This window comes from Eublepharis macularius, chromosome 3 (genome assembly GCF_028583425.1).
Source record: "Eublepharis macularius isolate TG4126 chromosome 3, MPM_Emac_v1.0, whole genome shotgun sequence".
Taxonomy (NCBI): Eukaryota; Metazoa; Chordata; class Lepidosauria; order Squamata; family Eublepharidae; genus Eublepharis; species Eublepharis macularius.
The window spans coordinates 160047378-160061016 of record NC_072792.1 but is presented as its reverse complement, the minus strand read 5'-3'; the positions used below and the strand labels follow the sequence as shown (position 1 = coordinate 160061016).

The window sequence follows — 13639 nt, the reverse complement described above, 5'->3', positions numbered from 1 at the left end:
ATGGCAACTTCTGAAGGTGGATTCTATAGCATCACATCCCTACTGAGCTCCCTACTCCCCCCCGCCCCAATCTACCCTTCCCAGGATGCACCCCAAATCTACAGGATTCTTCCAACTCAGAGTTGGCAACCTTAGATTTAGCCATTAGACTGCTGGAATTAGTTCATTTTATTTCCTAAACTTAGATGACGCCCCTCCACACATTGGCTCAAGACAGATCACAAGGAAAGCAGTATAGTAAAATCATAAAACAGCAGTACAAAAGCAAATCATAAAAATTATATAAGACAACATTCCGCACTTTAAAATTTATAGTTATAAAATAGTCCACAGGCTAGAATGTGAGCATAAAAACAACTTTAAAAGATGGATCTCTCAAGTTAGAAGCCTTGGTAAAAAATGATGTTTCGGCCTTACATCTAGGCAACATGTGAGCCTTGGGGGCAGGATTCCATAGGTGAGGTGCTACCACTGAGAAAGCCCTGTCTCTGGCTCCACCTGCCTCACCTCTGCAGATGGCATGACAAAAAGCACACAGCTTGAGAAGAGAGACTACAGAAACCCTAGTTCAGTTCCCCAACAACCATGAAACTCACTGTGTAACCTTGAGTCAGTCACTATCTTTCAACCTAACCTACCTCACTGGGTTGTTCAGGTGAGTAACCATTTTGGTCTGTGGTAGAACAGTAGGATTTGAGTCCAATGGCACCTTAGAGACCAACAAGATTTTCAGAGCATAAGCTTTTGAGAGTCAGAGCTCCCTTCTTCAGAACTATGTATGCCACTCTGACCTCCATGGACGGCCTAACCTACTTGAGAGAGTTGTTGGGAGCAGGGCTTTTTTTCCTGGGAAAAGAGGTGGTGGAACTCAGTGAGTTGCCCTCGGAGAAAATGGTCACATGGCTGGTGGCCCCGCCCCCTGATCTCCAGACAGAGGGGAGTTTAGATTGCCCTCTGCGCCGCTCAGCGTGGAGGGTAATCTCAACTCCCCTCTGTCTGGAGATCAGAGGGTGGGGCCACCAGCCATGTGACCATTTTCAAGAGGTCCCGGAACTCCGTTCCCCCGTGTTCCCCCTGAAAAAAAGCCCTGGTTGTGAGGATAAAATAGAGGAGGGGAGAATAATGTTGTAAGCTGCTTGGGGCCCACCTTGGGGAGAGAAGTGTGGTAAACAAATAAATAAGTTCACATATTTCAAATTATGCAGTATTTAAAATGTTTCAGGAAGTGACACACAAAATATATATGGATGCAATGAATCCATTACTTGATCTGTATCCACCGATTGTGCAACGTTCATACCAGCGGATGGGTGCTGTGTTAAAAAAGGAAACTTCCTGACCCCGATAGGCCTTCTATGAATGTTTGTTCCATCTAGTTCATTACTTTTAAATTACATTTCTCTCGACATTTCTTCCCACCCTGCTATTTCATTTGGTTCGCAATCTTCTCCAAGGCCAGGATGTATCTTCTGAAACAACCACCCATGACTCAATATAAATAAATAATACCACAATTATTACACAATGGGTAAGCCCCAAAGTATTTACCATTTTAAAAATTTACTTTCCATGCTTCCTTTACTAAAAGGGAAAAACAAACAAATTACTGCAAGTTATACCAGTATTTCTTGCCTCTGCAGTATAATTACTCATTCATTACACTCCTGGCTAGAGAATTTTATTTTATAGCATATGGCATTGGCTTGATTTTTAAAAGTTTGTTTACTTCATTTATGCTTCACTTTTCTTCCAAATGGAGATCCTGTGGCTTAAAAACATTCTCCCCTTTGTTTTATTCTCACAACAATCCTACGAGATAGGTTAGGCTGAGAGAGTGTGACTGGCCCATCCAGTCAGTTTCCATGGCAGAGTAGGAATTCAAACCCGCATCTCCCAAACCCCAGGCCAACATTCTAACCACTGAACAATGCTGGGTCTCAATTTGTGGTGACAGTGGCAAAGAAAGGTTATTTCTCTGCAACCACTGCATCAGCTAATTCATAACTATCCCAGTGGTTTATGATATCTCGACATCTGCTGACTCTTAAATCTGAGCCCTTGCTGTCTCAGAAACAGACAATCAGGTATTATATCTTTGCAAGGTTTTTTTTTTTTTGCGATGATAAAACAACATGAATACGCTCCGATCTGGATGCTGGCTGTAATATAGGCCATGCTGAAGGAATGCCTAATACTTGTTCTGGTTTGCTTATGGACCATTTTGACCATGATGAAAGTTGACAGGATCCTAGCATCTGTGAAGGCAATCACTTGTGCACTGGATCCTTGCCCATCATGGCTGCTAAAATCATGTAACAACCACATTAAGGAAGCCTTGAAGTCTGTTATAAATCAGTGACGAACTCTGAGCACCTTCCCTCAACCACTCAAAACCATCCCTACAGAATAATGATGTGGCCAATTATCACCCCGTCTCTAATTCCACCTTTCTATGCAAAGTGATTGAGAGAGCAGTAGTAGAACAGCTCTAGATCTTCTCAGGGTTGGACTAGGGATGCTAGGTCCCTTTCGGCACTTACCTTTTCACTGCTCCCATCATGTTCCTTGTGTGCGTGCAAAGCACGCCTGTGTGATGATGTCACTTCTCAGAAGGACATTATACCTCCCATTTTTGGTGGGGTTCAGCAGACTCCTGCTAACTTGGTTAAGAGACTAGGGATTATGCTGGAGCCAGCATTGCTGCTGGAGAAACCAATTAATGAAACTGCAAAAAACTCTTTCTTCCAGAAGTTGGACCCCTATCATAACACAGCCAATCTGGCCACCTTGCCATGGTAACATCAAGACTAGACTACTGTAATACACTCAGGGCTTTTTTTCTGGGAAAAGAGGTGGTGGAACTCAATGGGTTGTCCTCAGAGAAAATGGTCACATGGCTGGTGGCCCCGCCCCCCGATCTCCAGACAGAGGGGAGTTTAGATTGCCCTCCGTGGCATGGCAATCTATGGCAATCTAAACTCCCCTCTGTCTGGAGATCGTGGGGCAGGGCCACCAGCCATGTGACCATTTTCAAGAGGTTCCGGAACTCCATTTCTCCATGTTCCAGCAGAAAAAAAGCCCTGAATACACTCCATACAGGTCAACTTGGAGACACCTTGGTTATTACCAGGAGTTAGCTGAAGCACGCATTTTGCTCCCCTTCTGCTATCACTGCATCAGCTACCCATCATGGCCTTAGTGCCTCATACCTACAGGACTGCCTCACCCTTTATGCTCTGCCATGACAGCTTTGCTCCTCTGAGCAAGCCCTTCTGCAGGCACCACCTTGCAACTGAGCAAAACAACTGTCTGTACACATGCATTCTCTGTGGTGGCCCCCACCCTATGGAATGGCCTGCCTGAGGAGGTCGGGAAAGCTCCTACTCTCCTGGCTTTCCAGAAACTATGCAAAACTGAATTATTCAGGAGGGCTTTTTTACACAGGTGAAGAGGGCTGTTCTGTAATGAAATGGTTCCGAAAGATGTTTTGGTAAAGGGATAGGGACTATGGACTATGCTAGGGACTGTGGACTATGCTACTCTGTATGCTATATATTTTCTGTCACTGTAGTATACTCCTACTAAGTAATTTCTGCATAATTTAACATGGCATGTTTAATGCTCATGCGTTGCTTCAACTCTGTTTCAGATTTCTGCTTGTTTTCAGAATCCAAACCCTACTGCACTATTTATAGGATGCCCCATCATGTTGCTTGTACTGACTTGCGCTGTGTAGACTCTATACAACATAAATAAATAAAAATAAATATTTTTTTTGTCTCCTACAAAAAAAGTAGGGGCAGACTGGCCCTCTAAATTACTGGGCAAGTACCCCCAAGGCCAAGCAGTCCATGAGATACTGGCAGCACTGCAAAATTTACTCAGCTTGGACCTAGGTCTTGGCAACATGGCAAAGGGTGAGCTAATACTTGTCCCCACTGTTGCCCCAGCCCATGCGAAAGCCAAGAGGATGCTACAGTGCTACCAGCACAGCAGGGGCCATGTGGTGCAGCTTGCTCTAGCATTGCTCAGCTTGCTTTGCCACCTCTCAGTTGGCAACAGCGGGAAAATGCAGGGGGAATGGCCATCAGTCCAACAGAGCAACATCACTTCCAGGGTCATGCCAGAAATGATGTTGACCTCTCAAACCCCTACCCCCAAATCTTCTGCTGGTTGCCCGCACTTGGCTGACAAACATATGCACCAGGCTGTTTTTTTTAAATGTCCCAGTCCACTCCTGAAAAAAAGCAAACTAAACTGATCCCTCGTCCTTTGAAATTCAATATGGACCACTTGGGCTGGAAGTAGCTTTCAAGATTCTCAGGCAAAGAAATGCCTTGCCTAATATCCATTACCTTTTAACTGGAAATGCCAGGGACTGAACCTGTGGCCTTTGTCATACACAACAGGTGCTCTAGTAGCAAACTGTAACATTTTGGTTTAATTTCCTTTTAATCTAATGAAGTCTGCAAGATACCCTAATCTTCATTTTAAGGAAGCTGCAAACGTCAAACTTTTTGCCTCTGACAACATGCCCTAAACCAGCCTTTTTCATTAAACCCTTTCCCCCCTGCTTAACATCCAGTCAGTTAAAGAGCTCTAGAGTACTCAGAAGTTTGTGTTTGCCACATGACATTTTGATTGGTCCTAATAAAAAGGTATTACATTATTGTTGTTAGGGGACCTCTTACTAGGGTTGCCAGCCTCCAGGTAGTGGCTGGAGATCTCCCGGAATTACAACTGGTCTCCAGGCCACAGAGATCAGTTCACCTGGAGAAAATGGCTACTTTGACAGGTGGACTCTATGGAATTATGCCATCCCAAGGTCCTTTCCCTCCCAAAGCCCCACTTTCTCCAGGTTTCACTCCCTGGATCTCCAGGAATTTCCCAACTTGGAGCTGGCAACCCTACCTCTTATCCATAGCTTTTTCCAGGCCTCATCTTGTTGTATCATGTAGTTTGTGATAAAATATTTCCTAGTATGAGGTAGCTAGTATGGTGTAGCAGTTAGTTGGCCATCAGGGGGACTGGAATTCAAATCTGCAGGCTGCGACTTCCTGTTTGGGATCCATGGAGGTCTAACACAGCTCTGGGAGCAGAGCTGACCGGGCTGCCGTTTTTAGTGACCAGCGGGGGCAAACAAGCCCGTGGTCCCCTGTTCTCAGGCGGAGAACAGGCTTTGAACGCTCAAGTACCTCAGGGCGCGTTGATCTCGGGCGAGGGGGGGTTCTGCGCAACGGATTCTCCCCCGTCCCTTGAGGTCCCACCCTAAGACAGGTCGGCCTATATCTCTGCAGCAGTTCTGGGGCCAGTGACGGCTGGCATAAGATCTACATGCCCAAGCATCAACAGGAGGAAAGAAGGTGAAAGAGAACTTGAGTTTGAAGCAGTGATTACAACCCAGAAAGACGTTTGAAAAGGTAAAGATCACTATCTCTTGAAACGGGATGAATTACTTAAAGTAAAGAAGCATTAAAGGGGACTTTTAAACTGCAACAGTTTGATTAAAAGTAGTGGAAGACTCGGCAAGAAACAGATTAGTAAAAGGACTAAGCTAAAAGAAGTAATTAGAGAAACTGGAGGATTGTTGTCAAATTGATTGACTTTATGTTATAAAGATAAGAGATATAAGAGGAAGTAAAGAGTAACATATAGAGTATAAGTTAAATTGGTTGACTTATAAATGTGTTCATCACTTATGAGTACTCAAGTTATGTATAGGGAGGGATAAATTGTTTGTCCCATATTGATGACATTAGAATGAATAAGTTAGAGTACAGGATATTGAGAATATTACCAGTATTATTACTATTGAATAACATGCCAGGAATGTATTAGTTAGTTGATAAGTGAAGGGAAATTGACTTAGTACTGTGTTATAATAGACTAGCTTAGAAGAGTGTGAAAGTATATGTTTAATTGATAAAATAAGTTGAAATGAGTAGGGGAAGAATAGACAAAGGGTTGGAAAACTGTTGGAAGTCAACAAACGGGGGGGAAAGGGAGGGGGTTAGAACTGGAATATTAAAGTAATTTGATTGTTATAAATGACAAAATATTTCTAATTCCAATAAAAATTTAATAAAAAAAAAAATCTGCAGGCTGCAATGGAAGTTTGTTGGATGTCTGCGGCCCAGTCACTCGCTCCCTCTTTCAGCCTGACCTATCTCACAAGGTTATTGTAGGAGGATAAAATGAGGAAAGGGAGAATGGTGTACACCACCATAGGCTCTTTGGAGGAAAGGGGAGATTAAAATGTACTAAAATATACTAGCTAAGCTTTGTTACATGCTTGTGCAAATGTAAACTCTGCAACTGCCATGAAAAGTAAACCAGTTAAAACACACAAAAGGATGGCTTGTCTCACAAAGAAGCCTCTCTCTGATAATAAGCTCAGAAAAATAAGCCAGTTCCTGACCTCTCCATGAAATCTATTGGGGAAAATGCCTGTTGGAAGGTCAGTGATAAACAACGGTAACCAGTAGCAATAACTGAGGGATACAGAGACTGCTCCAAAAACGCATTAGCACGTACCACTGCTGTATTCCTTTGATAGATAATTACTCCCTGGTGTTTGCTTACAGAGACTCTGAGTCTAAAAAAAAGGTAGTATTGCGGGTATTATTTCCCCCCCACACACATACTGTTTGTTTGTTATTATCTCAAGGGAAACTGTAGCATGGATGGCAAACAACAACACTGGAAACTTCTTGACATGAATTGCACGCAAGCCTCCCAGTGCAGCCTTCTCTCACTAGTGCTCATACGGACATCAAATTGCCAAATAATTTTTTTAACACAACAAATGGGAATAGTCATGCCCCAAAAGCTGCTGAACTCTCATTTTACTTCCTTCTCTGGCATTTTTTTCATTTATGTTTGCAACGAGTGATGCACCTTCAATCAAATGCAAATCCTTCTGGTTCCAAAAGTAAGCTAATTCATCCCAAGCCAAAGAATGAGTTCTGTCCCACTCAAACGGGTGTGATTTCCTCTTAACTTTCCCTACCTTGATAGACAATGTTCTCCACTTGCTAATCCATACACCTTTCATAGTGAGGAAATCGAAGTCCACACACCCCGTTTCTGGATTCCTTCAGCTTACTTCTTTCATGTCCCTTCTTGGCCATCTCCTTGTTCCTGTTCTATCAGCAATATCTCCTGAATTGTAACCAGGGAGGACGTCATCTAAGAATCCCACATATAACTTCTCTCCCTTCAAAGGCAACCGGAAGCATCTCAAGGCATGTTGTAACCCTCGGCCTTGCCCTGATCCTGTCACAGCAGGCAGGCCCCTTGAAACGCCGAAAGGCATTTCTCTTCTAACCCTGCACAAATCTTACAAGGATGTCATAACGATTATATAAGATGCCCCCAGATAGCTGCCTCTCTGCTTGTTTTGATGTTCAGTAGAAATGTGTCCAATCTGCCATTTAGGCCTCCTCTTCAGCCCTGCTGATGAAGATAAGCAGATAAAGAAAAGTTGGGAGGGGGGCAAATCTTAGGTGGCCCTCTAGACAAAAATTAGAGAATGGTATCTCATTGAGCGCCACCATTATCCTTTTACCCCCTTAGTTGCCTTGTCTGAGGAATGTCAATCCCAAAGCATCAGGAAATCATCTTGAAATGTTTGTAACTGAGAAGGGAGCAGTAAACAGGGGGCATTTGTAATTTTAAAAAGAGCATTACAGCAGTTTTCAAATTCTGCTTCATCAGTAGTACAAAAGTACACATCTTCCCTCCATCTCCATTTATTCCCACAATAACAGCACGGCAAATTAGGGTGAGATCAGAGATTTCCCAAGAATCAGCCAACATTAGCCTCCTCCCTGCGCCTGTGGAAATTCTAGTTAGTATCCAAGCCTACGTTTCAGCACTCAGCTAGGTTACCAATGGCCTCAATACGGAACACCCAACTATTTTTATTTTTTGTCCTCAAAACTTAAGCTGAAGAATACGTAGTCTGAAAACACCCTTCTAATATTTCTGGAGAATGAATGGCACAATAAAAGGCATTTACTTGCTCAAAGCACCACGATAATGAAGCGAGTACCCAACTAGTCATCAAACAAGCACCTTACAACTCTTTTGAAAAACTGCAACATTTACATTCCTGTGGTTACTGATAAATGACAGAGTTCTTCGTATGACATGCTGGTTACACGCAGCGCAGCTTTGTGTGTGTGTCGAACAGAAGCAAAGCAATCAGTAAGGATACTTTGATGCCTCAGTGAACACATGAAATAAGACTCTACCGAGCCAGGACCTTTGTCCTTCCAGGTCAGTCTTGTCTTCTCACATTGGCAGCAGAACTCCAGGGTCTCTGGTGGAGCTCTTTCCTATCATCTCTGTTCCTTTTCATCGGAGATGCCTGGATTGAACCTGGGATGTTCTAAATGCAAAGCAGATGCTCTGCAGTTGAACCATAGCACTAGTGGGTCCACAGGGCTTCACATTAGACTTAAGAACTCTATAGTACACTCAGAGAGAAGAGTCTAAGTTGAGAGGTACAAGTCTCAGCTGAGTCACGAATTCAGAAGATGGTGTTAGGCAAGCCACTTCCTCTCAGCAGAAGCTCACCTCTGTAATATGGGGATAATAACAGCAACACACTGTTCATTCAGTTCAGTTCAGAATTACTTAATGTTTGTGTAGCACTTATATTAGCAAAATCCCAGTCACTCGCTATCACGATTACCAGGATATGCCACAATTCATGTCTTGAACATACAAGATAATAACTTTGAAGAAAATAGTAACTATATAGATTTGGGGTGGCAGGGACTTGCCCCAGATATTCTGCATATATTATACCTGTCTGAGGCTAAGCTGTGGGCAAGCCTGAGGAATGGGCTTTGCTGATTGATTGGGCCCCTCAGGTAAAGGCTGTGACATATCAGACTCGTCCAGAGAAGAAAGACAACCTAGAACTCTATCGCCTCGTCCAAGACTCCTTAGCTGAGAAGAGGTTCTATAAGGGTAAAGGTTTCCTTATGAGAAGCAAATGAACTATGGATGACTCTATGACCACTCCATATTCTCCTCACATGAGGAGTACGACTAAAAGCTTTTGAAACATCCAACTTTGAGAAGTTTTGCATCAATCTCCAATTTCTCATAAGATCTGAATGTAAACAGCAGGGCAAACTGGAGTTTGTTTCCTTCCCACAAACCAGGATTTTAAACCACAGTTTAATCCCAAACATCACAGAACACTAGAGCTTGACTTAGGGCTTTCCAAATATGGAATCATTTGGAGAAGAATGAAGAGTGCTCCAAAGCCATCATGAACAAAACTTTGTTTATCTTAGTTCTTAAATATAGCCACAGAACGGAATCCAGAAAGTGGCATGCACATGACTCCTTAGCTCCTTATTGTACATACAATTTTAGGTGAGAACACAATTTTGTTTTGGCTTAAAAGCCTGAACATCATTAAGGCTCTAGACCTCAAAGTTCAATAACAGACTTCCTACGGAGTTATGGGCACTTGCTACAGAAGTGACAAATTCTTCACTAACTCATCCATGGCCAGTTTTTAATATGACTTGACTGAACCTGTAAGTAATAAAGCATTCTCAACTGATGCAACAACCTAAGTGCGTGTTCTCATATACATCTTAGGTGTGGTGCGATAGTGTCTTCATATGCTGTGTACAGCTTCCTAGTAGGAACCATGACAAGGTCATGATGATGCTAAATTATTCCATTCTATCTGCGGAAACCGCTCCAAGTAGAGGAGCAGGCAAAGGCAGCCAGATCCCATCTGGAATTTGCCTGCAGCTGTCCCCACGAGCAAAAATCACTGTTCAATAGTTAATTCCCTCCTAAGCAAGGAGAAAGTCTTCCTGTCACCTTCAGGACTCACGTCTGTAGCTGATCCCTCATATAGCACCAATTTAAATGACAGCATCATGTCATCTGTTCTGCATTTGTGTACTACAAATCACATGAAGGTATCTCATGCTGAATCAGACAATTGGATTGTGCAAGGCCAGCACTATCTACGCTAACTGGCAACCGTTGTCCAGCATCTCAAGTTTTCAACATCACCTACCACCACATCCTTTTTTAAGACAAAGATGCTGTGAATTGCTTCCCCCGCCCCTGCCAAGAACACGCAAGTCTTTTAACTGTGAATGTCACGGACAATAAATCTGGATTCTGAAGATACTTGCAAGAGAGAGTGCAAACAGTAAAACAATATAAGCAGACACAGTCAAGTGTCAGTGATGCTGATAAGGGAGACTTAGCAAAGATTACATTTTCTAACAGCTCTCATAAATTAACACTTGGGAAGCCCTTGTCTTGAAGGTGTATCTCAATTAAAGCAGCCCGTATTTCAGCTCTTAATGAATGGTGCTACTCCATAGTTCTGGCACCTTTTGTGTTGCCTGCCAATGCTAAGCAGACTGACACAGTCAGCTGAAGGCAATGTGCTTGGAAGGTGTAACTCTTGTTAGGGTTGCACAGTGCAATCCTAACATGAGTTACGCTGTTTTAAATCCATCAAAATCAATGGGCTTAAATGGGTGTAACTCTGTTTAAGATTGCACTGTTAGTCACCCAAGTGACTGGGCAAAGTCCTCCATGGAGGGGTGGGGAGAGAAGCAGGCAGCTGGTAAGCATTCTTAAAATAGAAACAAATGCAGGAAATAGTTAACCTCTTACTTAGTAACAGTCCTTTTCCTTCTTCTTAAGTACCAACCCTAACCTAAAATTACACACAAATCCCATTGAGAGGCACCTCACCCTCTATCCCACAAATGATAGTCAGATAAAGTTGAAAGGGAGGAGTCTTTAAAAACCACCTTACGCAGAACAACCCATAATGATTTGTATTTACAGGTGACACAAATAAAATTTGGCTTCAACTGTCCTATATTGCAAGGGTAAAGTCAGCCCTAGTCTGGCCTCCATGGAAGTTACAGTTTAAAGGTAGGATATAATTCATTTTGTATTCCATTGTCTATCCCATTTTAACAATATCTATACTTAGCATCAAGAGTCAGTTACACGTTGAAGTCTCCTGTGAGTAAACAAAGTAAGTCAGGATCTAGTGAAACCTTAAAGACTGTGACAACTTATTCCAGTATAAGCTTCTGTGATTCAGGGCTCACTTCATCAGATGTCTGAAGTGTTCATCCCTTACACATACACATATATACTTAAAACTGCTGAATATTTCAGCTGTTGGTTTTGAATACCAGCGCATCTGCCTAAGTGATGAACATTTCACGTGGCAGATAAAGTGAGCTCTGACTCACAAATGCTTACGTTGGAAATCAGTTTTGTTAGTCTTTCAAGGTGCCCCTGAACTTCTTTTTAATTTGCTGCTACGGACTAACACTGCTACCAATCTGGAATTATCATGCATGAAAAACAGTTTAACAGCATGATCTCATGCACATGTACTCTGAAATAAACCCCACGGAGTATTTATGGGATTTTAAAGAAAACGTGCCTGGGTCTGCAAACTAAACTATATCTCATGTTCAGCTTTGCACTGGAGAGATGCAGGAAATCCCTTGTTGACTTTGTACCTGTCCCAGCCCACAATAATGTAGTTCATGCATTCGCAGGATCTGGCTTTTGACACTGACATTTATGATGATTTGCGGTAGCATGCCAAGGCCAAGCCTTATGCGTGCCAGCAAAGGCACACAGCTGCCTCATTAGGGGCAGGAATTGCTGCAAGTCAGCACAGCCTAAGGTTTCTCCTGTGGCTGCTCACACTGAACCAAGTTTGAGAACAGGGTGCTCACCTGGAAACAAAACCAAGCACTTTTCCTGCTGCAAGCGATGGCAAGAATTTTGAGTCTGAGGCATGAGAGTTGTTCATGTTTTGCAGGAAACAGAAGAAAGCCATTTAAAGTCTTTGTAGCATTCTTTGTACATTCTAAAGTCAATGCAGCTTTTCCATGGCTAAGCGGTCAAGCCTCAGCTTGGCATGCAGAAGGTCCTGGGTTCAAATCCCCCCTCCACATAAAGAGATCAGGTAATAGGTGATGTGAAAGACCTCCACCTGAGACCCAGGAGAGCGGCTGCCAGACAGAGTGGACAACTCAGGATTTGTGAGACCAACAGTGGAATCCTAAGCAGAGTTACTCCAACCTAAGACCATTGACTCGCGAGTCAAATGCATTTGGGATCAGAGTGGAAAGCAGCGAAGGGAAGCTGCAGAGGGAAAAGCACTTTAGCCCCAGGCGCAGAATCTAGACGATCGACTCCCAGTTGCTTGGGATCAAGGCAAGATTAAAACAAAGCGATTATTACCCACATTGCAGCGTGCAGATAGCGCGCGATAGCATCGCTTTCCCCACGTGTCGCCTTAATCGCATCCTGTCTGCGACCGCCGGGACTCAAGAACTACGGGTGGAAGGAGCGCAAAGCTGCCCCCCCCCCGCGAGATTTTACCTGAGCCTTTCCTTCTCTGCCCTTTTCAGCTGGGAGTCCCGCTCCAGCACGTGGAAGATCTGCTCGGCTTCCTCCTCGTTTAAGAAACTCAGGTCTACCCCGCGAGCGGCTCGAGCCATTTTCGCCCAGGGCTCTCCAAGGTCAGCAGGGGTTGCTGACCCTTTGGCTCCTCGGGCTGCGCCAGCACCATCGCCGGAGAAAACCTGCCCTCCCTCCAGAGGACGCCTCGCCTCCCCGGTAGGAAGCCGAAAGCCAAGAACCGGGAGGGGGAAGGGGGGGGCAGCTGCGGGACACCTGCCGAGCGCGCGCGGCACCTGGAGGACTGGCTGACTGACTGCCCGCTCGCCTAGTCAAGGCGAGGGCGCTGGAGGCCAAAAGGAGGGGAAGAGCCAATCCCTTGTTTGTAAGGGGCGGGCTCTCCCTTTCCGCGGCTGACTGAGGAGGTGGACGGCGGGCTCTCCCTTGCCTGAAGAAGAAGGGAGAGCGTTGGCTTTCGGAAGCTTGTATTTGAAAATCTGGCGTGTCTCTCAGGGGACTCAGCTCCTGTGGTTCTACTGCAGGCCGGCACGGCTACCCACCTAAAATCACCCTGCCTTGGCCACATGAGCGTGCAGGGCTGCTTTCTGGTCAAATATTTGCCTAGGAAAGGGCAGTGTTTGCTTTGCGGCTGGTGCCAGCTGAAGCAAGCTGTGGGAATGGGTATGGCCAGAGACTGGGTGCTTCATACTGCTGGGATTCACACGGTATTAGTGATTTTGGCTCTTTTTAAAAAAAAAATGATACATACTTTACTGTTTAACTTTTTTATTGTCTTGTTATCTCACCCTTCCACCAAGGCACTCCTGCCTCTATTTTATCCTTGCAATAAGGCTAAGAGAGAGCGACTGGTCCAGGGTCGTGGAGTTAATTTCATTGCAAGTAGAGATTTACTTACTTATTTAAAACATATCCTACCTTTCCACTATGCCCAAGGTGCATAACAAACTATAGGTGTATAAAGTTAAAACACATAAATCAAAACTAAAAGGGTCCAGTAGCACCTTTAAGACTAACCAATTTTATTTTAGCATAAGCTTTCGAGAATCAAGTTCTCTTCGTCAGATGCCTGATACAGAGACTGGTCAAACACAGAAGAGCAAGAGAGGGAAGAGGCAATTAGGGGGGGAGGGGGAGGGAGCAATCAAAACATTCCTTTGCTAGTATATGTAAACATCTCCTTTTG

At 44.1% G+C, this 13639-nt stretch overlaps 1 protein-coding gene across 1 annotated transcript in view; it reads right to left on the bottom strand.

Moving 5' to 3' along the window:
• The window catches only part of EXPH5 (exophilin 5), a 54446-nt gene extending 41757 nt beyond the window's left edge, over positions 1-12689 (bottom strand). Inside the window, exon 1 of the mRNA XM_054974786.1 lies at positions 12418-12689. Coding sequence (XP_054830761.1) covers positions 12418-12536 — 119 coding nt within the window. The 5' untranslated portion in view covers positions 12537-12689. The remainder of the gene's footprint in view (positions 1-12417) is intronic.
• Positions 12690-13639: the final 950 nt, after the last annotated feature.